At 41.6% G+C, this 26,332-nt stretch overlaps 1 protein-coding gene across 1 annotated transcript in view; it reads left to right on the top strand.

The window, feature by feature from the left end:
• Nucleotides 1–26,332, top strand: part of LOC147693578 (solute carrier organic anion transporter family member 2B1-like) — a 435,047-nt gene that overhangs the window by 334,775 nt on the left and 73,940 nt on the right. The window contains exon 11 of the mRNA XM_086933810.1: nucleotides 10,046–10,205. Coding sequence (XP_086789936.1) covers nucleotides 10,046–10,205 — 160 coding nt within the window. The remainder of the gene's footprint in view (nucleotides 1–10,045; nucleotides 10,206–26,332) is intronic.

The raw sequence follows: 26,332 nt of genomic DNA, 5'->3' as shown, positions 1-26,332 counted from the left end.
CTACCTATCCCTCTCAGTCTTACTTTTTACCTGTACTCTGCAGCTCTCACCACTATTTATTCACCATTCCATTTAATTCAAAAATTCTAATTCTTTACACACCACACAATTCCACAACTAACAGTTCCAATTCAAACCACATTATTCTATTGCAAACCACCTACATCCACTCCTTTACAAACAATAAACATAAGTAAAAAACAATATCATTTACACCAATAGCGCTAACTTTCTCAATGCGAGACCGATTGCATTGCAAATGCTAATTTAGATTGGGATTCTAAATGTGTATACTGATCGTTTTTCCGGAAAAGCAGGAAATCTGCACCCATAGAATTATTCCGTGAATGGGACCAAATATACTGTTTTTTGGAATTCACAAACATTAACAGTAGTAGACTTGGAAAACTGCACCATTCTGACGTTTTCAGGAATACTACTGGCAATCAAACACCCGAAATGTGATGAGTGGAATTTTTGCAAATAGTCTAATCAGATGCAATCGCTCGGGGTTGTATTCCAACCCCTTGTTTTCACCCACTGTCCCACAATAGACAGAGGCCCACCTATTGCAAATCAGTTTTGACCCTGTTCCTCATGGAAACAGTACAATGCAAAAACATGGTCATCTCACTCCTTCACCCTGCAACCCACTTTTTTTAGTTAGTAAATTTGCCGATTTATTCCTATGGAATTCTCACATTAAAAAAAATATCTTCTTGTTATTAAAATGTTATACATTTTTCTAAATTGGTGTGGAAATTTCAGATTTCTATGTTCCTAATGCCATTTGATATTGTTTGAAGTTAGCACTCCTATCTGCAGGAATTGCCTTCTGTTTATGCTATGGGTTAAGTCCCAAATTACTAACCCAATTTCACACATTGATCAGACTTTGGCTTGGTTATTGTAAAACTTTGAAAGGAAAAGAAATGTTGTTTGCATCCTTCTTTTCTCCATCTCTGTTCAAGTTTGAGTGGATTAGTGAAATGATCATTTGAACTCAACTCCAAGGACACCAAGATCTAGGATTTTCTCTTCATAGGGCCCTGGTCACAAAACCATTTGCAGGACAACTCAATGTGTATGAACAAAAGGTTATTGTGTCAAAACCCCAAAATTCCTGACTTACAAAGTCAGTGTTTGTGAATTTTGCCTCCAACAGCATTGTTCTACTTACTACCATGGGACTTTTTCTAGTATAGCGGATGTATAGCACTAATAGGTCCAGTAGCTGGGTTGATGATATCCATGGAGGAAGATGAAGCAATCTAAAACATTAAACACATTCAAGCCCATTTCCTCATTGGAATCCTGGGTACATTTACTCCAGCCAAAATAAAGGCAAACTATTTATCTTTTAAGGCCGATAACATAAAACTAACAGCCTTATCTTTCATCTTGGAATGCGATATGGAGTTCCTCCGACAGGAAAAATATTTCCTATTGAAGAGGGAAATCTTTTTTGATTTACTGTTCATCCACCATTGAACCCTTTAATACCTTACTTCTTTAGATTTTCCCACTGGAGTAGTAAGTATAGGGCGTACTATGCGAAGATTTACATGTGGAATATGTGTGAATTTTATGAATCCCTTGAATGTTTAAAATCTATGCACAGACTAGCTGTCTCTTTTCAGAGTCAAACCCATAATTAGCAACTGATCTAGTGAATGATGAACACCTATCAAGCAAGCCAATGGTCCGCATTTCAGAATATATTCCAAGCACATCAGAGACTTAATTTCATTTGTGTGTCATGATTAATTTACCCTGCTCTGTGCAAAGAAAGTACTGAAGTAGCTATATCATGGCGATCTGTGATAATCAGTGAAATGATTTAAACATGCATAACAAACAATATAACAGTAAGAGGGAAATCAGTAGAGGTGAATAATATCCAGTTGCTTTTTCAGTATAGGTATATGATATCATAAAGCAGTAGGTTGTGCAAAGCTCACATAGAACTCACCGAGGTTCCATGGCGCTTAACGTATGCGTGAGTCAGGAATACAGTGAGAAGGAGAAAACCTGCAGAATAACAGGAATAGAGAATAAAAAAGTTTTAAAGCCTTTGTGAAGGCGGCATAATTCAAGAGTACTCACGGATAAAAAGGGCAGTTAGTTCCACTTTTGAACCATAATAAATAACCACAAACTTTCTCCAAACTACACCGGGTCTTGAAAGTTACGAGTTGGATGGTATCGCTGAAACTTGGCTAAATGAAATTGAGGTCCAAGATTGTGAACCTGCATGTGACAAATGCAGAAGGGCTTGGAAAGAATGTGGATAGCTACCGCTATCCGTAGAGGGGATCTGAAGCAGCCTGAGATATCTGCTGTCCTCAGTAGTCCAAAGAGAACATCCATATTCTAAATCATCTGAAGGTGGACCACATTTGCATAGTCTTGCATTAAAGTGAGATATTGGTTTTCCTTGTGGAGAGAGGCAGTAAAGGAATTATTTTACGCAAAATCCTCATAGTCTAGAAACTGGAGGACACAAACTTGCCGATGTGGGAAATCAAAAGATAGCAAATGGTCAAAAACAATTCTTAGTTTCCTCACCTGGTGCAGTGGAGTGATAGAGAGCCTGTAGAGGCAAGCCACCAAAGATCCAACCAGACTGAAATGTGGGTCAAAAAGAAGAATCCGTATCTGATCTGTATTTATTTTAGATGTCTAGTGGTCTTCCAAAATGAGATGCCCTTAAAATAGTCCTGGAAATGAAAATGGGAATTAAACTTTTCTGCATTAAAATGTAGGACGAGCTCAGTATCATCTGTGTAACAATATCCAGTTACAGCGCCTCTGATTCTTGCACAGACGGCTTCAGTCACAGCACTGCATAACATGTCACCTGTTTTAAGTGAGAGCATCTTCTGCAGTTTCCTTCTGAATGCCAAAGCATTAATCTGACACTCCACTTTTTCAGTCACCCAACTCCCCTAGAAGTTGAAGTAGATTTTTGGCAGCACTAGAACTCTGGTCTTTGCATTTTATCAATTAACATTCCTTTTAATAAATATTGCTTTAAAACTATGAACAATTGTATCACTTTATTTTCTGTACTTCGTATCTAAATTATTAACTTGGAAAATATTCAGACATCTTTAATTCTCCTTGCAAACATTAATAACCGGGTCTCAAGCAGGATATGAAGGTACAAATATATTGGGGGTCTCTTGTTTTGTGATTTGATAAAAGCCTATTTTGGAAAAAATGTTGGCTCATGGTTTAATACTCCCTTAGTGTCAGGAGGCCTTAGCTGGATTATGCTTTTCATCAAGAATACCTGTAGACCTGAACTGTGATCGCTTCTTTGTCTGGCATCAATTCATCTTTTGTAGATGAACTGCATAACCATCCTTCTGGCACTCGATAGATTGCTTCCACTCTCGAACTGCCAATACCGGTGGACTTGGATGAGACCTGAGTAATTACAAGTGGATGAGAGTAATTTAAGTATTTCATGCATCACTTTTTTTTATACTTGAGTGTGTCCTCCTAAGTGGGACGCCTATGCCCAGGCGTGGAATCCATGCACTCTGTGTCACTGGAACCAAGGTTTACCTGGCTGATGAGCCCTAACTACAGTCAAACCAGTCCTAGGTTGCATGTGTTCTGGTTCGGGGGTGGGGGGGCCTTGACATTTCGGGCTAGACTGTTCTTCTTAGACCAGTGCTAAGACTGATTTGCACATGACAGGGTGCAAACTGAGGTGGCATGGTGTGCAAAATAACGATGGACTGGGACGCAGCCCGAGTAACTATCAGTGGCTTAGATACATTCAAGCAATGCATCCATCACTTCAGTGTGATGCTCAATTATATCAGACAACAGATGGATCTGTTTAAGAGTGCAGAACATTGTACACCAGCACTGGCCAATTGCTAAACCGAAAGAAAGAAACCTGGAAATAAAATTAGACAGATACTGGGGGGATCATTTTAGGTTTGGCGTTCTAAGATTCATCCATTAAACCACTTCTGCACAAATTCTCAAATTTGCTTTCAGGTTAAGAGTAGGAAGTCTTTTTTGACAATAGTATTAATGAATCCCAAAGTGTCAAAAGATTTAGTGAAGGTTTGCTTCCAACGTTCACGTCCATAGCTTTGTTCTCAAGAAATATGCTCCACATCTAACAGACTGATGATTTTCAGAAGTCTTAAGAACTGTAAATGCCTTTAATGGCAGGAAAGCAAATAAAGAAATGCATGGGTGAGGCTGGTCACTCATCTCTGTAAGTCTCAAAAACTAGTTGACACATTTGTTATGTCTAAGTGGAGTACTGAACACAATAAAACATTAGTATGTAACTTTTAATGCACTCGTGTAATTCAAATATCACACCCCTCACTCCTCAGTGTGGACTCCCTGCACCAGATGTAAGCCTCAGAGGTCAGCAGAAGCATGCGTCTGTCTCTGCTGTACCAGCTGCCATTGATGACGTTTGCACCATAGCATATGTTCTGTTTCAGCTCCTCGCCCATTCAAGAGAGAAACAGCACTGACTCGCCAGTGGAACAGTGTGAACCTTGGCACACAGACCTCTACTACAGAGCACGTGTGCAGCTGCATCTTTGTGACAAAGGTTGTCTCTGCATTGAGTGAGGTGCCCTGGACCAGTACTGTCTCTCAGGGTACAAGCAGCAGCGCCAGATTTATGGACATAAACAAAGGACACAAAATATGATTCTTCCTCCCCCGCCGTCTATGCGCTTATGTAAATGTAATTGCATTTATATATCCCTTACTATCTATGACGAGGCGTCAAATCGCTTTTTCGGTGAGTAGCACACAACTCCAGGACCCATAAAGGATTAGTGGTGCATTAGTATAGTGAAAGAAATTTGAGTGGTGGATATGTTAGTCAGTTATTTGGATTGTGGAGGGATAGAAGAAGGAAAAGGTTTACATATATATAGCGCTTGTTACCCCTGATGAGATGTTAAAGCGCTTTTATCGGCGAGTAGCACGCTACTCCGGATCCCATAAATGATTAATGGTGAATCAGTAAGGGTCAAAGGGTGCTTGGCATGGTATTTATTGATTTAAAGATTTTTTTAAATGAAGTTAATATATAGAGCCGTTAGGACTGTCTCATTCATTCAAATATAACCCCTGGCGGAATGCTTCTGTGGAGTTGCTTCACTCTGAGCTTCGTGTCCCTCTACACAGGTCCCTCCGTGTGGTTTCCTTTTCTGCTGTGCTTAACCCTCTGGACCCACATGGCCTCTTTCTGAGCCTACGTTTGATAGAAACTATTAATGAGCCCTTATAAAATATGGTGCACCCAGAGTAGTGAAGGTGGAGGGGTGTGAGGGGATTGTTCCTCCTAAATGCATATTACCCTAGCAGATTGTCTGCAAAACGTGTATAATCAGCAGAAAAGTCCCTTTCCTTTTGATCTTCTTCAGATTATTTCACGCATCTCCTATTTGTCACTGCATATGTGCACAAAATGACATTCACATTTACACATTTTCAATGGCAGAAATGTATGCACAAAGTTCTCCAGTTGTGTGAATATCTTTTATTTGTGCATAATATTTGAACCTACCTACGAAAAGCCCTAAGACCTGCATTCAGGAGGATACTCAAGACCTGGCTGTTCAATCAGTAGCGGCCCCCCTCAACCCTCCCGATCCCCCCCCCCCTCCCCCCAGCGCCTTGAGACCCTTGTGGGTATGTAGTGTGCTTTACAAATGATTGATTGATTGATATGCATAGATCGTTTGTAGTTTTACGGGTTGGTGCATTTCTAGGTCTGTGAGCTGTGCCACAACCTTATTAGCAAATTCCTAAATGAATCTATAAGCACGCATTGGTATATATGTTTACACATGTCAATTTAACTGTCTCCGGTTACCTTCTGAACCAGTGCCCTATAGAACAAATCGTCTTGATTCAGACTAGTAGCTTCATTTAGTTTAAAGGGTGCACCTCAGAATAAATATATATACTGCAATACTCCTGTCACTCACAGGAAAAAAGGATAATTCAATTGGATGAAAATGAGAAAACCATTGGAAGCTTTACACATTCTGGGTATGGCTTTGAATTAACATCACAATACTCAAAGCATGGTAGGTTACCACTGGCAGTAATGGACAGTCTTTCAGGGTGATGTGTTGTCACAGAGGTGAAGGTGGGCAGGATAAGGATGCTCTGTCAGTGGTGTTTTACCATTGGCTGAAGATGGGACAGTTTACCTTCTGCCGCTCAGGTCGGTAGATTGTCTGCAGTGAATTTGCTATGAGTGTCTGAATATAAATCTTCAGTCTATAAGGTCATATATAAACTGTCAGGGATTGGTCAGATTGCTGGATAATGAACGCTTTGCCAGGGATGGGACACACAGTACTCTGTGAGGCTGAAGGTGCTTCGGCCGAGGCGTGGTACAGAGCAGACCTCTCTTCGCCGCTGCTGACCCTGGTGACCTAATGGCTGGCTTGAATTTTGACAAAAAAATGGAAAGTGTAGCATACGGGTGGGAAATAATAAATATATCATTTTACTTTACATAGATGATGTGCAGGACCTGATGCGTGATATGGAAGTAATATTGCAAAATGTAATCCTTTTTTCATGAGTTGTCTGGCTTTGGGTGAGTTAGGACAAAGCAATTCTTTTCCCAATGGGCTGTCTGAGATGAAGGTGCAGGAACAGTAATGATTTGCTGACTTCCACAATGAGATGGTAGACTTTTTTGTTTTATTTGGAAATTGTGTACAAATTCAGAGAATTGAGATGGGTGTGAATTTAAAGGCATTTAAAGGTATCTGTGATACCATCCTTGACTTCCATGGGAAGAATATCCCTTGAGACAATGGTCGCACTTACATGATGCTCATATGTGTTCCAGGACTGCAGGGATCCTAGAACACCACAACACTAATGCAATACTTGCAGCTTCACATATGGCTGAGACTTGGTAAAGACCTGTTGACCGGTGTGTGTGATGCACATAACCTGAATCTAAACTAGTTCTTTTGCAAGCTTCTTATACTTTGGATGCCCCTTGATAGACCTCCTGCCTTTTCAAAGGCAGCATCACAGATAAATCCATAAATGAAAAATCCCTGACTTTCCCGGAGACCCAACATACTTACATCATAGTGCACACTTGGTACCTACGGCAAGCAAGACTCATTTAGACCACACATGGACCACAGCCCCAGAAGCTTCTGCACTCTCTCCTACACTCTTGATCGGGATCTGGGGTTGAGGAGAAAATACTTTTTTCAGACACACTAAGCAATCGAGAGTAAAATACCATGAACACTATTGGGCAAAATGTGAAGCTGTTTGTGGTGTTGATATAACTGTTCAGGAATATTTTGGTTAAAATCCTATAAACCAGTGTTAAACTCTTCCAGTAAAGCTAGGTTTAAATTGACTCCGTTTAAAGCATGGCACCGTATATACATGACTCCTGCCATGCTGTACTAGATTGTCCTTGATAGAAGGAACAGTTCCCCTAAACGTGGAGAATGTTTCCAACATACAGGACACAGGACCCAAATATCTGAAACAGCACTTGCTGTGGTATCTCCCAGGCAGAACATTGTGTTCAGCTCAGAGAAAACTTCTGCAGATGCCTAAATTCAGGAGAGTTTGCTGGGGAGGTAGTAGTTTTCTTTTCAACACTGTCAAATTGTGGAATTCACTTCCTTTACCCATAAAAAAACTGCCCAACACTACCACTGTTCAGAAAGGCTTTGAAAACGTGGCTTTTCTCACAATAATGCTTAATCATCCTTTATCTCTGACATATTCCTCCACTGTAGCGCCTAGACGCCTTTGGGCATTGGAGCGCAATACAACATTTTAAATTCATTCATTCAAGTGGGTTTGGATCAGTCCCTTGCACATCATTGTATGGCTTTGTTGTCTATCTCAGTTTTCTTCTCTTGATTTAATGGCCTTATTTCCTATTCTTGTGAATGTCCTGCCCAGGAGCAGATAGGCCTCACAGTGTTCAGATTGGCTGACTTTTATCCTTTCACTGCTAACGTTCTTTGCATTCATGAAACAAATTTTCTTTAAGACCTATATAGAGGAGACTGCATTTACTTGCTCCCTCCCCCATGTGCTCCTTCCTTCTTCACATTGCGCCAGTCCCTCGCTCACCATGTAACTTCCATCCGCCTGCTCGTTCTCCATATTGCTTCCCCCCTCTCCAAGCTCATCCATTGCTTTCACCATTACTCTTGTTTTTTTAAACATTCTCCCACTCCTTCGTTGCTCTCTCTCCCCTCCGTGCGTGTTGCCTCCTTCCCATCTCCAACTTTATTTTACTTTAATTTTGCTTTTTAAATGATTTCTTGTGCTGCACTTTTGTCTGGCGTCCCTCTTAAAGTGGGTTTTTACCCATGTGAAGGAGGCTTCCTGTGGGCGAGTGCGCCTTCAGGTTGTGTGGGTGCATTCTATCAAGTTATTGGTGATGTGTGTCCTGCACTCCACAATACCACAGCCAAACTGACTACCGGGCAGTTTGGAATGCTGCCGAGCTGGGGGCTGATTTCACTGAGGTGGGTACTTATTGTGTGGGTGCATTCTATCAAGTTATTGGTGGTGTGTGTCCTGCACTCCACAATACCACGGCCGAACTGACTACCGGGCAGTTTGGAATGCTGCCGAGCTGGGGGCTGATTTCACTGCGGTGGGGGCTTATTTCGTTCATGGAGACCTACGTGTGCTTCGAAATAATTGAAGCGAAATGAATTTCGTTTAGCACACGCAGGTCTCCATGAACGAAATCAGCCCCCAGCTCAGCAGCGTTCCAAACTGCCCGGTAGCCAGTCCGGCCCTGCACAATACTGGCTGTTTGTAATCTGGGACTGTATACTATATTATCTCTACCATACGCTTCAGTTGGTGACTGTACTGTGTACTGCATTCCTGCATGTTTAATAAAAAGATTTGTTAAAAAAAAAGAAGGCTGTCTGTTAGCATGCATGGGGTTACATGAGGGTAGGGGGGGCAGGAAATGATTTTGTAATATTTGAACAAACCCATTCACAGATGTCCACTAGCGATGCATGCATGCATACATGGCGGACGGTTTTTGATGCATTTATAATCTTTGAAAACCCATTTGAAGATGGCCACCATAAATGCATGTGTATCCACAGCAGCTATGTAATAAAAAGCATTGGCAAAACCAATAGCTTTTGGCTGCCACTGCTAGTTACCAAATGATGTGAGAGTCCCCTAAAATTTAAACGGTCAAAAATGCCCCCAAACTGATGAGCTTCCGTAGGCTCCTAAAGACATGGTTGTTCAACCAGTGAGCTTGCTGTTTGGTCCCTCTGGCCCCCACATGCGCCGAGACACCTTCGGGTATTTGTATGCGCAATAAAAATATCACAAATAAAATAAACAAATAAATAAATAAATTAGATGACTGATTTGTTCATGAGTGTCAATGATCTCCATATACAAGATTTTCTAGGCATATTTCATTAAAGAAATAAGTGTAAAATGAAAAATAGAGCTACTATGCTGTCACTAGTGGCGGTGAGACAAAGATCTGCTATCAGATGAATGCGTGCAGAAACTCACACTCTAAAGAACCTCCTCCAATAATAGTCCTTATTGGAGGAGGGACATATATAACAACTGATAAAAAGCTGGAGATGAACTGTTTGACTGGAAACAGTTTTTGCAGGTACTGCTTCACCCCAAAGAAACATTGCCCTCTTGGGACCTGATATCACAAGATGCTGAAAAATAGCAAGTTTGTGTATAAGGTGAATTATTGCCTCTCTGTTTTGGTGGTGAGAGATGTGCTGGAATGATCCTACATATTATAGATCCTTATTACATGTATCACATTAAGTTGTGTATATGCCTTCCTTGTAACCGGACTGTCTCAAATACTATCTGCACTTAGTTGTATGTTGTTTTTTCCTGTTAACAATGCATTACATTATGAAACACAGGTGTTCAGATAAACACAACTGTATTTTGTGTCAAGTTTGAGATATTTTAGGTATTCTGATGTGATTTGTAAACAAAGTCTTCCTTTTTTCCTTAGTGAGGAAGTTGGACAAACAATATCCAAATGTAACAGCAAGTGCCACTGCCCAGACACAGCTTACAATCCTATCTGTGGTTATGATGGCGTTGAATATATCTCTCCATGCTATGCGGGGTGTGAAGATGTTAGTTTTGACTTAAGAGAAAATAAAGTTTTGGTAAGTTACCATGTTTTTAAAGCTTGTTGGTAGTGGGGTCATTACCTTCTTGCATTTAGGAGTTAGGGGGTTCCACCTTGGAGAAAGGAAAACCCCACTGCTCCTGTTGCTCGAATATGAATATCCCTTGAAATAAATGAAAGACAAGAGGCGTTTGGCAAACCAGGAACTGTTGGTTTAATTAAACGCAGTTTCCGGGAGAGCAGGCAACCGAGTCAGGGTCTGAAGACTATCTAAAAGTACATTGGTTTTGGACATTTATTTTACATTTCACACTTGTAATAAAGCGATTTGTGCATTCTTTTCAGCACAGGGATCTGGGCCTAGTCATGGAGTCATACATCTGGTCACTTGATAAGAAACACAGGTGGGTCTTGAGCCTGCGTGGACACAATGCGGATCTAGTGGGTACAAGTCCAGATGTCTGACATGGGGCACACGTGATCACTGCGTGTAGTGTTTATGCTGTATTCTTATTGGCTGAGTGTTCCGTACTCACTGTGGCATCTGACTTTACCCCTCCGGCCAAGTGTGTTTTATTGAGGGCCAATCTTCTGAGACCATTTTGGTGTTGCTGTCTGTCTGTGGGATTGATCCGGGTTTTCCTGTTCGCACGTTTGTCTAAGGGTTATGTGTCTTGCCACCTGTGATCTGTCAATCAGTTGCTTTGGGCCTAGGTCACAGGGCCTGCCTGACCACGTATTTTTGACTCTGGGTTGACTAGCAGGTCATATTGGGTGAACTTAACAATGGCGATGCAAGTTCATTGTTATACGTACATATAGCATGGTGTATATCAAGATCGTATTTAGCAATATTAACACTACTACAGAAAAAATGTAAGGTCAATGTAAGGTCTTGGATCGCCACAAAAATTTGATTTGCTATTTTTTATAACCCCACTTTTAGCTAAGGTAACACAACTGCTTCCACTTCTGTTTTTCCTGTCATCATCTCATGATGGATGACTTTGTGCTCCATTCTACAGTGGCAGGTAGGTGCTGGGATTCAGTTACATTCTGTTCTGGCAGGCAGGTGGGTGTGGGATGGTACTTCACCTCAGACATTCCATGAGGCCCATGACTTGGCTTTTGCTGGTTTGGTGATAGTGTTCCAGTCTGGTCGAGGTAACCTCAAGGTTGAGAGCAGCCCTGCTGCAGTGAGCACTGGCTCTGCCTTGCCTCTGTGTGTGTGAAACTTACTTTGAATATCAAAAGATAAAGAGGGAGCTACCCTTTTGACAGGAAAAGGATTAGGTCAACAATTTTATGAAAACAAAAAACTCCTTCTCCTGAGTTTGGCAAATGATTAGTGATGCTAGATTCCCCTGGGGGTCGTTTGCATCAGTGGGAAGGATTTCAGTATTGCGTAGGTTACCACATTTACAACTTAATATGTATCAGACCAAAAAATAGCATGAAAACATTGCATACACAAAAATTAAAAGTTTCATTCATTTATTCAAATAGTTTAAAAATAACATATTATTTCATAAAAACAATCTTATGCACATTCGTCTTTGCTGTTAGTCAGCTATATATAAAAAACTCCAATGTTTTTTAAAAAACTCCAATGTTTTTAAAAAAAGCTGTTAAGCATTATTACACAAGTCTACTTATACATCATATTTATTAGACATAAGGAACAAACTGTCGACGCGGCGTTTCGGTGCCTCCAATAATCTTGCACCTTCTTCAGGACTTGTTCATTTTAATCATATCTATAAAAACATATCACAATACATTTCATTAGGTCCAATAATTTAGTCTAACAATTGCACATTGATTCGTTAACATTTTAGCTAATCTCCTAATATTTGGTAACCCTGCCATTTTGTAGTCCAGGATCTATTCCCTATGTTCCCATGTATATCTTTGTTCCCACACCTTGGTATTACTGAGAGGGAAGACATAACTAGCGTAGTATATTTATATCGCTAGGATGCAGTGTCCTCAATTTATTTTTGTCGGACACAAGTGGGCTCTGTATAAAGTTAAAAAGGGGCCGTCAGATTTCCGTCCCTTCTTCCAGAAGTGAAATTTTATACTCTATTGTTATACTGTCCCCCCTTCTGCTGTCAGTTCACTTTTGCTAGTTTGCTGTCTGTTTCGTGTATGCTTTAGTATTGGAACTAATTTACTTCTTTGTCACTATTTTCCTTGAGGACAATAGCGTATAAAATTCCACTTCAAGAATCTATCACCAAAGGCAGGACATTTTAATATGAAATTCCGGCTGTTAGCAACTTAAGAAAAAATCCCTTTCCATTGTCCCCTAGAAATAAAGGAGGAATAATAAACAGGACAATAGAGTATTAAATTACGTTATAATAAAGTAGAAAATTCCCTTTGAATAAAGCAGCAAATTCCCTTTTATCATTCGATTTATAAAAGAGAAAGAATATATATAAGATAGTTGCTCTTTGAAACATTAGGAGGATTATCGGCAAGTTAAAGGTAGATGTTAATAATAAAAATACTGCAAAACATACTACATAGACAAGACGACAACTGCCCAATTCAAAATGGCGGCCGTCTAATAAGTTCGGTAAACGCTGATTGCAACGTCCAATAATAGAACCAGAAGTACAAGATTGGAGAATAAACCGGGAAACGATCGAGATCGTAAAGAATAAGGATAATACTATGATGGCCACAAAACATGAATGATTGTGAATCATATGTGACCTACGGGTCTTTCAAATCTTGAAATAGCCAATAAAGAGGAGCGCCCATAAATTGAGTGTTGTCATTAATAAATCATAGCAAACAAGATTAGAGATTGTGAGAATAATGTAAAGCTATTAATTAAACAGTTCAATAGTTTCCCAATTCAAAATGGCGGCCACCTAAAAGGTTCGGCAAACGCCGATTGGGACCTTTAACATCAGGAGCAAAGGCACAGAAATGGTGAACAAGGTTAAAGGCACAGAAATGGTGAACAAAATGAGGAAATGAATTCAAATGTCCACAATAGAACAACCAAGATGCGAATACAAATTGACGCCTTCGAGCCTAGTGCAAAACAAACACTAGTGAAAATCCGAAGAACTGACGGAATAGATCTTCATTTTCTCACATTAGAGTACTAATGAAAAATAAATAATACGACAAATAAAGACAAATGAGATATGATTGAAAGCCAGCCCAATAAATAAGAAATAGGTGATTCAACAATATAAAACATGGGTACTTAACCCATTACAAGATGGCGACCATGCCGAGGACATCAAACTCCTAAGTAAACACCACTTGAGCTTAACAGGACCATCAGGTGCGAGCAATTAGCCAATCACTGAGAGTACTTCTACCAGGCAGACTGAGAGAGGAAATCATTTCCAAACAGCTCGGGAAGGAGGAGGACGCCACGCGGCTCAGCTACCCTAAACAAGTAAGCAAGAGAGGGGCTTGTTACTTAAATAGATATAGGCAGCAGGCATATAACACTGCCTGAACAATTAAACTTAGTTACTGTTTGTTACTTTTCTAGAGTTGGCAGCTAATTTACAAAAGCCCAACAAAGTGACCCTTGATTTCACACTAAAGAAAAAAGGAGGAAATCAAGTTTAAAGCCGGTCTTTTCACCAGAAAGGTAAGATCTTTATGACAGAGGGTAAGGACAACTAGAAGGAAACTAAATCCCAGAGAGACTAAAAGGCAAATTATCTTGTAGACAAAGTGGTGAGAAGAACAGCGACGGGTAGCTCCTAGAGGCGTCCTTCCAACCCTTTTAAGACAACAAGAAAATAGGACCGGTAAGCCCTTTCTTTTAAGACAAACAGGGGGAGAAGGCTATGAGACAGTGAAGAATAACCTTAGAAAGGTGGTAGAAAGGCAACTCCTTACAAAAGAGATGTTTTTCTGTTTTGATAGGATTGAAGTTGGTCCATTTTTAATCAACCCGGATGGAGTACCAACGAAACTGAAACATATGGTAATAAATAGGATTTTATTATGACAAAATGGAGAAAAGATCCTAAAAAACAAGGGAACTAAAAATAAGGTGCTTTTTCTCCTAGAATAAGAAAGAGGAAAGAAAATAAAGCTTCCTTAGGAGAACACAAGAGCTGAAGAGAACCTGCTCAATAAGACCGAGAAGGCAGAGCCAGGAAGGAAAAACTAACCTGGGTAAGAAGATAGAGGTACCTCTGGGTGGGACTCTATAATAAAGAAGGGACTGAAATCTGACGGCCCCTTTTTTTACCTTTATACACAGCCCACTTGTGTCCGACAAAAATAAATTGAGGACACTGCATCCTAGCAATATAAATATACTAAGCTAGTTATGTCTTCCCTCTCAGTAATACTAAGGTGTGGGAACTTAGTAATAAAGGGCACGTAGGAAATAGATCCCGGACTACAAAATGACGGGGTTACCAAATATTAGGAGATTAGCTAAAATGTTAATGAATCAATGTGCAATTGTTAGACTAAATTATTGGACCTAATGAAATGTATTGTGATATGTTTTTATAGATATGATTTAAATGAACAAGTCCTGAAGAAGGTGCAAGATTATTTGAGGCACCAAAACGCCGCGTCGACAGTTTGTTCCTTATGTCTAATAAATATGATGTATACGTAGACTTGTGTAATAATGCTTAACAGCATTTTTTAAAAACATTGGCGTTTTTTAAAAAACATTGGGGTTTTTTATATATAGCTGACTAACAGCAAAGACGAATGTGCATAAGATTGTTTTTATGAAATAATGTGTTATTATTTTTAAACTATTTGAATAAATGAATGAAACTTTTAATTTTTGTGTATGCAATGTTTTCATGTTATTTTTTTGTCTGATACATATTAAGTTGTACATTTTGTAACCTACGCAATACTTAAATCCTTCCCACTGATGCAAACGACCCCCAGGGGAATCTAGCATCACTAATCATTTGCCAAACTCAGGAGAAGGAGTTTTTTGTTTTCATATGAAACTTACTTTGAGCATGCTCACTTGGTGCTGGCATGGACATTCCTGGCCCAGACCCATTTATGGTGCTTCTCTCTTGGGTCTTTAGAAGATTATGTGAGACCTTACTATCTGGGGTTTGAGTGTAAACATTTACATCACTAAACTGACTAACAGTGTTGGCATGGTTTCCCATGGGTCCCAAATGACTCCTTTCCCTTTGGTAGGAGTTACATGTGCATTCTTCATATTTTTCTCTGGTGTCTGTTATTTACATTTATATGATATGCTGACTATCTGTGGTCTGACATAGTGGTATCCCCTTGTGGATTACATACCTTCCTCAGTACTCCCAGCCTTCCTATTGCACTGCTTTTTTCATTGTCCTGACTTTAATTTCAAAGGCTGGTAGTTTATCTTGTGGCTCCTTGGTTTCCTTTTTAGTCTGTTGGCTAAGTGACTTCAGTGTCTGCAGCTGCTCTGTGTATCTGGAACTGCTAGGAACCACAGGCAAGATGTTTTAGTAGAGGCTCACAGCAAGAAATTATTATTTGAAGTTGGCAACTCCCCACTTGAAGTAGTAATCATAACTTTTGTCAAGGTGAACCCTTGATGTCACTACATTTACCTGAGGTTAACCCCTTTGTACCGGTGGTGAAGAGCAAACAAACTTAACGTGTAAAATATTTATGCAGCACCAAAACAGTAAAGAGTCGAATTGCTAAAGAATAAAAATCCCGAACCGAATTAGAAGCATAGAACTAACTTTAGTGAACAAAATTTAAAAAATAGCATTTTAAAACTGCCCACACACACTACAATCACAAGTCTGAGACATGTTTAAATATGCTATTTAAGTTGGTAACACAATCAGTGCTACAGGGCCTCACGAATTGGCTAATTTACAGTCCCTGGGTACATGTTGTACCACATTACTAGATACTTACAAGTAAATTAAATGTGCCAATTGGGTGTAAACCAACTCTACACTTTTTAAAGGAGAGCGCACAAGCAATTTAGTGCTGGTTAGCAGTGGTAAAGTGCACAACGTCCTAAAAGTCAACAAAAACAGTTTCAGAAAAGAAGAGGGTGAAAGCAAAAGGTTTGAAGATGACCATGCAGAAATGGCAAAGTCCAACAGTCTCCCACTAGCTTTAATGTGACCTCATTCATTGTCACAATAAAGAAACAAGCACCAGAGAGGGTGTTAGAAATTGGGTTTCTAGTTGCAAAGTTATGCACCCTTTCCAAGCTGGAACCACAATTCTAGTCAAGGTAAGTCACACACATACACTAAATTGACCTGTGTAACACGTCAAACAGTTACACAGTGAAAACGCCACAGAAAAATATTCCACACCAGGTTAGAAAACTAGCGCTCAATTGAATAAGTAAAATAAGACAAAATGAAAAAAATCAATAAGCTGAACGTGAGGTATTAATTTTTTCCATCAACTTTAAAATAGTGCTAAGAAGCAATGAGCGCCTATTTGGGATATATGGCATTGATGGACCCGGAAAAGTCAAAAGTTCAAGCCAATCGCGATGGAGCAGGGACCTGATCCAGGGACCCACTTAGGCCCCCTTGATCCTGGTTGTGTTAAAAGAAATGCTTGGTGCAGCCGAAAGATCGTAGTCAATCCCTCAGTAAAGGAGGATGAGTTGGTTTTCTCTATACAAAGGTGGCGATGCATCAGATTTTGAGGGCAATTTTCTGGTTCTGAAGGTGATGCATCGGTTCTGCTCCTGTAGCAGAGAATGCGTTGAAACAGAGGGTAATGCACTAGTTATAAAGGCGATGCGTCAGGTCTGCTCCACGTAAAAGCGAAGATGCGCCATCTGATTCATGCAACAATGAAGATTCAACGGTTTCGATGAATATGTGTGGGTTAGCTGATGAAGCACCTTAGACTTCACTCCCCAGGGTCCAGGACTCCACCTGCACCACCACCACAAGGTTCCCAGGGTCCACCACTTGGCTGGGAAGATTCACAGATGACCGAGTGCAGGTGCCGTTGGAAGTCTATTAAGCTCCTGAGACTTTAATCAGGAGATAAGCCAGCAAACCCTTGAAGTCCCTCTGGGTTCAAGTGATCTGGGTCCAGTCCTTCTCACCCAGGGAGGTGGAACAGCAGGCAGAAGAGCAGCATAGCAAGAACGGAGTTAGGAAAAGCCATTGTCCAGCAGAGTGGCAGTCCTCCAGAAGCAAAGTATTTATTCTTCCTGGTAGAGTCTTCACAGGGTCAGAACTGTACTAGAGTGGTGGTGTTGGAGGTCCAGTACATATACCCAGTTGTGCCTTTGAAGTGGGGGAGACTTCAAAGAAATGTCTTTGAAGTGCACAGAGGTCCTCCCTCCCAACCCTGGCTCCAGACTCACCTCAGGGGGATATACATCCCTTTGTGTGGGGACAGGACACAGCCTATTCAGGCATAAGTGTGAGGCTGTGCCCGGCTCCTCTCTTCCATCCTGCCTAGGATGGCCCGTCAAGATGCAGATGGCCCTTCAGTCACACATAAGCTCCCTTTGTGTGTGGCTGTCTATTGGAAATGCACATAGCCCTGCCAAAGTGATTTTAAATTGGGAGTCCAGAGACAAGAGTAAGCAGATTGGCAGTAGGGGAGATAAAAGTTGCACCACCTTGCTATACACAAAAATCCTAATAGATTACTCCTTTCCAGTTGCCCACCTCTTTGGTCCACTACCACAAGACCATAAACATTTAATCCAGATACAAGCACATAGAGAGTCAACAAAGCAAATATTTTTCAAAATGCTTCAACACACTAAAGAATAAGGGTGTCCTTCAGTGATAAGAAAAAAAAATGATCTCATTAATAAATCCTTGAAATGTTCTCGATGCAAGATGATCAAGCGCAACAACCACAGTATTGCCAGCGCATTTCACCCAAATAGGGCTTCCTCAGGGCATAAACCTGAGTCCACCAAGGTAGCGGTGATCTCGGATATATCGGGTCATTATGATATAAGCTTCTCATAAAGGTATCCCATCCGTCACAAGTAAGTATTCTCACGGAAAAGGTTCAATTAGAAGATGCACACTTTGCACAAGACTGTTCAAAATTGCTTGAAAGCTCCACGTTTTAAAACTATCAACGTTTTTTAAAAATCCCGGTGTGCGCTGTGATATACGACACTTAGTTGGTATGAATAATTCCTCCGCAAAAGGCCCCCGTAGGATGCCGAGTCTCGAGACCGGCCGACAGCCTGATTCAAAATCCAAAAGTCCAAAGACAGCAAACTTGAAAAGTCAATTTCTTCGCAATTGGGAATTGCACTTGAAAGGTCTAATAAGGTAATCCCAAAGTTATCCTATGGGAGAGATAGGCCTTGTAGTAGTGAAAAATGAATTTGGGAGTTTTTCACTTCCAGGGCATGTAAAACCTAAAAGTGAATGTCTTGCCTTTTAAATAAAATGCATCCTGCTGCCTTTGGTTATCCTTAGGGGTGACTTATCCGTATAAAAAGGGAAGGTTTAGGCCTGGCAAGAAGTTTACCTTGCCAGATAGAGTTGGCAGTGTAACCTGCACAGACATGCTCTGCAATGGCAGGCCAGAGCCATGGTTAGAGGGCTACTTAAGTGGGTGGCACAATGTGTGCTGCAGGCCAACTAGTAGCATTTGATTTACAGTCCTTGGGCACATGTAGTGCATTTTTCTAGTTAAATTAAATATGCCAATTGGTATGAGCCAATATTACTGTGTTTAGGGGAGAGAGCAAAATCACTTTAGCACTAGTTAGCAGTGGTAAGGTGCACAGAGCTCTAAAGCCAGCAACAACAAATTCAGTAAAAATAGGAGGAGGAAGGCAAAACGTTTGGGGTTCACTCGGCAGAAAGGGCCATTTTCCAACAGAGGGATAACCAGATCTGGCCAGACACATTTCCTAATGTGTCAAAGCATAGAAAGGACGGGCAATCTTTTCCTTGCCAGGGTTAAGAGGAGCAGGATCAAGATGCAACTAGGCTCAAGGTCCAAAGGAGGGCCAGGGCGTTGCCCTCCTACAGGTCAGCCATCACCCAGTCGCATATGAAATGTGTATATATATATTTTGTAGTTTTAAAGTGAATGTTTTATGGTCCAGCCATGACTTCTGTAACCATGCCCGGCCCGATAACGTACCGCATAGCTGCCACCGTTTCAGATTGCTATGTGTGACATTTTCATAATTACACTGTAATTAGGAGTGCCATTCAATGACTATGAGTGACACTTTCTCGCGAGCAAAATCAACACACTAAAATTCGCAGATTAACAGCCGTCGTTTCAAACAGTATCAGGCATTGATTGAGAAGCGAACAAGGCTGAGGGGCCCACACATAGCCAGGCAGCAGCAGAGTGAGTCAGGGCACTCTATTGTTAAAAGTGTGTTGCACTAGTCATGAAAACTAGCAACCAGAGACTGTGAGGTGTCACTGCAGAACTTCAACTAACAGGGCAGGCAGCTGCTTGTTCTGAGCTAAGCCCTGTTATAATTGAATCAGATTAGTAACACTCACTAGAGGCGCACTATCTTAGTCTGACACTAGTAATTTACTTAAATTGTGAGGCGAGCTGCAGCACTTCAGTTTACCTTTGAATCGACTTGGAGGTCAATTGGGGAGGGTTTGTGAATAAAGGGCTTGCAAGGATACTGCCATAGTACATTCCACAAGGGCTCATTTACCTTGGGGAATTGCCATCTAGTCCAATAAAGTAACTGCAAATATGTGTTTACCCAATGATTAAATGTCAACTAGATTTTGTTCTGCAAAATGAGGGTCTGTGTGCCTTGAAGATAAATGGGGATCAAAGCGAAAGGACCAGTTACATGCAAATGAAGAACTTCACTTAAGTAAAAACTGAAAGGGAGTCCTCAGCCAGTGTAATAGCTTGTCTGTCAACGAATTGGTAGTTGAGATTCAATATGGGTGAAATTGAAGCTGGCACAGCCTGACACAGAACACATCTACACGGCCTGACTTGTTTGACTGTGTTTTTAAAAGCTTGTTTATATTAATGCGATAGAAGTAAAATAAAGAAAGGAGTGTGTAAAATAGACCATTGTTTAACATGAATCAATCAGAAAATTGAGAAAGACAATACCCAACGCCCGTGCAGGAATAACACAAAATACTGTTAAATATTGTCTCCACCTCAGGTTTAGCAATGTTACTTCTAAAGGTCAAAGGGCCCACTTCCATGTTAAAGTGCATTTGCCTTCATTCTATCTCCGCGGTAGGGGGTGCAGAATCAGTGATCACTTTGCCATTGGATTCAAGATAGCCTGGCTGATGAGGGTTATGAACCCGAAACCGGTCCCAGGATGCTTGTTTCTGGTTCAGGGAAGACCTCACTTGGCAGTTCGGGCTGGACTGTTCCCATGAGGTACAGGGTCAAGACTGATTTGCATATAGCTGGGTCTGAACTGAGGTGGCGAATTGAGCTAAAGAATGATGATGGATTAAACACAGATCAGTTGACTGGGGGTGACTGTTTGATTTGCTCAAACGCTCCGTCCATCATCCCCTTTAGTATGAGTCAGTGACTGGCGACAGCCGGCCTGTCCTGCGCGCTCCGCAGGCATATGATTGGGGCACTGGTCGCCCCACTGAAGAGCTAGCTGGCACAAAATAATCCAAATCAAACCAACAAACACGCAAATAGAGAGATTCTTCTATTAGGCTGAGGTTGGCCGGGAAGGTTTTCAAGTCTTTCCTCTACCACGATCGGAACTACGCATATTAAAAGCATGCACCAACGGTCCAACGTGCCTATTTTACATCCGCTTTGCGCCCTTTCATACCACAGACAGTCCTCCTAGCTGCAATGAAGAACTCCCTCGGCAAACGCACTGCCCCGGCTGCATTCAGGCTTAGCAGCTGCACTGCTCTGAGCTCCAGCGGGCGCGACGGCTGGGGGCTTATTTCACTGAGCTGGTGGTTGATTTCGTTCATGGAGACCTGCGTGAGCTCAACGAAGTTCGTTTTGCTTTAAATATTTCGAAGCACACGCAGGTCTCCATGATCGAAATCAGCCCCCACCGCAGTGAAATCAGCCCCCAGCTCGGCAGCATTCCAAACTGCCCGGTAGTCAGTCCGGCCCTGGTCACACGGATCATTCTTGATGAAGTTTAAAATACCGCGTGGTGGTGCAAGCAGTGCTAAGGCATTGCTGCAGCTTCACACAAGCTTAATGTGACTTGTTGCCTAATGCCGCACATCCATGGGGATTAACTACCTATTTTTATTGATAAATTGTAGCCAATGCCAAGAGCTGGCAGCCTGCCCTAAAGCCTACTGGGAGCTGCACTCTTGCAAGGGCACAATGCCACTGAGTCCAGCTAGTTTCAGCTTAGCAGCACTATGGCTTGACACAGTGGAGGCAGGCGCTATACCAACTATTTGTGACTTTGCATTTCAGGGCAGTAATGCGGACCACCACATAGTGGCATAATGAAACTTGGGGGAGGAGGCCCTGCAAAGTACATGGAGAGGCCCCCCCTCCGGAGTCAGTCAGGAGCTCTAATGCCAAGATACTGTGCTGAGGGGGCCCCTAGAGCTCTGTGCCCCCCTGCATCGCGGGGGCTGCAGGGGCCTATGTTACGTTACTGCCACCACACTGAAATGCGTTAGTCTAATGCCTGATGTGTGGTACTTGGCAGGGCTGGTTCCAGGGGCTGGATTGTCCAGCATAATGATTGGCAGTCCCACCCTGCCTCTCTCAGAGATTGCAGTAAAATGAAGTGCGTATGTCAGTTTTCCAGAGTCAACCTGACACTTGTACTTCAGCTCTTGTCAAATGTCAAATGTTTTTATATAGCGCACTTATCACCAAAAGAGGTCTCAAGGCGCTTTGCAGGAGAAAGGCATTAACCCCCCCCAGAGATACCAAAAACATATATGCTGAACAGGTGAGCTGAGGTAACAGAGATGCAGCATCCTGGTCTCTGGATTAGCGTTATGTCTGCCTGCCCTAACCAAGCCGGGTGCTGCTGTCATGCTAATGCAAACAACATGAAAGCAGCATCAGGTTTGGTTTAGTTGATGGGCAGGTCAGATTGGTCGACTGTAGACAGACAGCCAATCGTTCATGTGGACTGGCAGGGGGCTGACGTAATGGTGCAATTGCGCTAATCAGCCTCGACCCCTGCCCGTGCGCTGTAGCAGCACGAGCCTGCCGCACATGACAAAATGGTATTTGTTTACCATATAATGAATGACTGGCTGACTGACTGAAATTCTTATAAAGCGCACGAATGCCGCGGCGTCTTGGCACTGAGAGTACTAAGAAGCACAAAGGGGCAGATTTAGGACTGGGTGAAGAGCCAGGTTTTTAAGGACTTTCTAAAGCTCATTTTAGATTTTTGTGCGCGCAACAGGGGGGGGCAATGAATTCCACAATTTTGCCGCTTGATGGGAGAAGGATTTGCCGCCCCATCGAGCTCTGTTTATTCTGGGCTGGCACACTAGGCCTTGATTGGTTGACCTCAAAGTTCTGGAGGGTACATAACAAGGTAGAAGTTTGATTAAATCATCTGGTCCTTTACCATACAATGACCTGTGTACCAAACAGAGGGCCTTAAACTGAATGCGGCGCCTAACCGAGAGCCAGTGAAGCTCCCGAATGGCTTTAGAAGTGGGGTGCCGCTTGGGGAGATTAAGCAGTACTCTAGCTGCTGCATTTTGGATTGCCTGCAGCTTGGTCAGTTGTTTCTCTCCTGCTCCCAGGTAGAGGGAGTTACAGTAATCTACCCGGGACATAACCAGGGCTCCCATCACCGTCTTTCTTAATGCAGTTGGAATGTAAGGCAAGATTTTTCTAAGCACCTTAATGCTATAGAAGCAGGCAGATGTCATCTGGTTGATCTGAGCCTTGCCTGATAGATCCTTGTCGAATAGGAAACCAAGGTTCCTGACCTTATCAACTGGGGCAGGGCAAGACCCTGCCTCAGGAGGCCACCATAGATCACTCCAGATGGACGGCTTCTGGACGAATTCAATGATTTAGGTGTTGTCCGTGTTTAATCTAAGAAAGTTGTGGCTCATCCACTTTCTCACCCCAGCTAGGCAGCTCCTGAAGCGCTCTGCTATGGTTTCAGTAGGTTGAGAGATTGACACTACAATTTGAGTGTCATCAGCGTAAGACACCAAATGTAGGCCATAGGATCTAATCAGCGCTGCTAGGGGAGTAACATACAGGTTAAACAGCGTGGGTGACAATGCTGAGCCCTGCGGGACTCCACCAGGAAGAGAAAATTCGGCTGATTGTAGCCTGTTCCAAAGTACCTGTTGCGTTCGTGTGTCTAAAAAGAAGGTGACAAGAGTCAAAGCATTACCGGTGAGGCCTAGAGTAACTAGTCTTTTTAGCAGGACGGAGTGATTTGCAGTGTCGAAGGCCTCTCTCAAATCTAATAGGATCAGGGCCGTCCGACCACCCTCGTCCATAGTCTTACGTATTTTTTCTGTGGCCATAATGAGAGCTGATTCAGTGGAATGATATGGTCTGAAACCATGTTGTGAGGGATCTAACTGTTTCTTTTCATCTATGTATTTCATGATTTCTTGATTCATGGCCTTTTCCAGGATTTTTGCAGGTAGTGGCAGACAGGAAATGGGGCGGTAGTGTTTAGGCACGGAGGGATCCAGATTCTCCTTCTTAATGATAGGTCTAATACAGGTCTTCTGGGTGTGCCTGCTGTGCTGGCAGCAGGTGGGTCAACGCTCCTTCACCATAACGGAGGAGCCACCATTGGTAGTTATACTGAATAAGCAGCTACTTACGTCATTATCATATGAATTCTCTTTATTGATGTCATAACTACACATTCCCAATTTCCTTATTAACCTTCTTGTGTTTTCAAATTTGCTTGAAATTGCACCATTTGCCCACTCTTTTTTCAAACTTTTCTTGGGGGGCCAGCCCTCCTGAAACTCCCTTATAATGGTCGGGCTCGCTCGCTCACCATAGGGCCCTCATCAAGAAATTTTACACACCACCACTTTCAAATGTTACCAGCCGCCACTGAAGAGGAGGTTTCTGCACTTAATTTACTAAATCATGAACATCTCTTTGAGGCAAAATCGCTTCTACTTATTGGTGTCCGGCTTAGCACTAAAAAGAGACTGAAGGGCTTGATTTGGAGTTGGTTGGTAAACAAATCCGTAGATTTATGGAGGAAAGGTAGAAACTAAATACAATTACTCAAGTTGGAGTCTTTTTTGCCTGCTCTTTCTTATTGCACAAGCAGAGTGCTGGACTCATAAGACCTCTATTTACACTTTTGATGCTCTCATATGCAAGCATTTTAAGAATGCAGAGTCATTTAAGGGTATTCCGGCAAGTATTGATGTTCTGTTAGAAACCAGAGCAACTGACCTTCAAGGTGGGAATGAGATGTTAAACATTGACTAGAAACTGTAATGATGGATCTCTTAGATGATGCCATTAATCTTAGACACACGGTGCTCATATCCATCATTCTCATCCACAGGCACATTCATTGCCTAGTTTCTTTTTCTCCTTGTCCATCCTCATTCCCTCATTCTCCGTGTTACTTCTTGCAGGGTTCCACTGCATGCTCTTGTCATGTGTGGCGGGTAACCGGGTCTAGGGCATCCCATGAGTTAACCTCTGCTCCATATTACAACGCCCTAGTAATTTTATAATTATAATTCATAGAAACAGCATTAACATTCTTCAAAATTATCTGATTTTGTTTCACCTGTTTAAAAAAAAAAGAATTTTAATTATATATTATAGTATTCAGCGTTTCTATGTTTTTATTGCTTTTTACATTTTTATAGTGATTTGCCATTACATTCTTATTTTTTGGTGACCCGCTCGGTGCAGTAAACGCGTTTTGCTGCACATGCAGCTGCTCTTGAGTGCATGTGAATCAATGATTAGACTAAGTTTACACATGACAATGAGTATTCACAGCACCAAATAAAAAAAGCAAAGGTAAGATTCTAATTATGCACCCGTTCTATCGATGACCAATTGATGATTCATGGTGCATTGTAACAGGATTTGTGTTTGTTTTCATGCCATAAGGTGTTGTCTTACAGCACGCAACGAGAACAAACAATAGTTTAGCCGAATATGTTTATTAGAAGTGGTTCAGTAAGTACCTCTGAGCGCCTAACTTGCAGGTAAGCGGATCTGCCATGCAAGGTTTCACGTACTATGTCATTTGTGAATAAAAGTGTTTTTTTCCGCCTCCTTAAGAGCCATTTCTGTTTATCGAAAGACTATCCCTTTCGCTTAGTCAGCGTAGAAGGAAGAAAATATGTTTCCTTTTTTTCTAAATATGTTCTTTCTAGAGAACATTTCATGTAAGGTGAGCTTACTGTCAGGAAAAGTTCCCATGATAAGCGCATTATATTCTCAGTAGCCCTGAGATAGGGTGAACAAACTGGTTTATCCAATAGACATTTACCTGGTAAGCAGCTCAGCTGCAGTGAATTTGAATTTATTTACAGTGTTTTCTGCCCACATGCATAGCAAGGCTGCCTTTCACACAAGAAAAATGCATGTTTACATAAATTACAAATTAACACCATGTACAATATATTTAATATAATAATAAAAAACACATTTAAAATTTAAAATAGGCACGAAATTTAAAAGACAAATTATCGACTGAATAAAAAGAAAAAATAGCCTTTTTTTCTTAAAAGCAGTGGCCCTTATCTGATCCTAGAAGCATAACGAGCGCTCGCCCCAGAACTTTAGGGAACTAGGGAAGGACCAGTGCAATCCCCTATCTACCACAGTGTTGCTCCCTGTTCCCAGATTCTTAAAAAATATTTCAGTCAATTTTGCTGCTTACCCTGACAAGTAACTTTAGAGAAAATATATGATCATCCGGCTAGTCTTATTGTTCTTATTTAACCAGCTGACTAATGCTTGTTCTCATAGGACTGCACTACTTGGGTCAGTCAAAATAGAAGTGTTTGAAGTCTTCTGGGACTACAGCAGGTGCAATTAGCTCAAACTGCAGGATTTCTTCTATTCAGAGTTTTGTTAAACAGACAACCTCCTCTTGACAGTGCAAAAAGCCTGTCTGTATGATTTGTCAGCAGGGTTAAATAGTGCTGAGGAGCAAGAAGATGTGGAAGATCTGGAAATACCCCTAATGAATGATACTCCTCAATCTCTTGAGTCTCTTGAATCTTCTGAGTCTACTCAATTGGTAATAATATTACTACAGGC

Source organism: Lissotriton vulgaris, chromosome 8 (genome assembly GCF_964263255.1).
Source record: "Lissotriton vulgaris chromosome 8, aLisVul1.2, whole genome shotgun sequence".
Classification (NCBI taxonomy): domain Eukaryota; kingdom Metazoa; phylum Chordata; class Amphibia; order Caudata; family Salamandridae; genus Lissotriton; species Lissotriton vulgaris.
The sequence above is the reverse complement of the archived record's forward strand: the minus strand, read 5'-3'. Positions and strand labels throughout refer to the sequence as shown.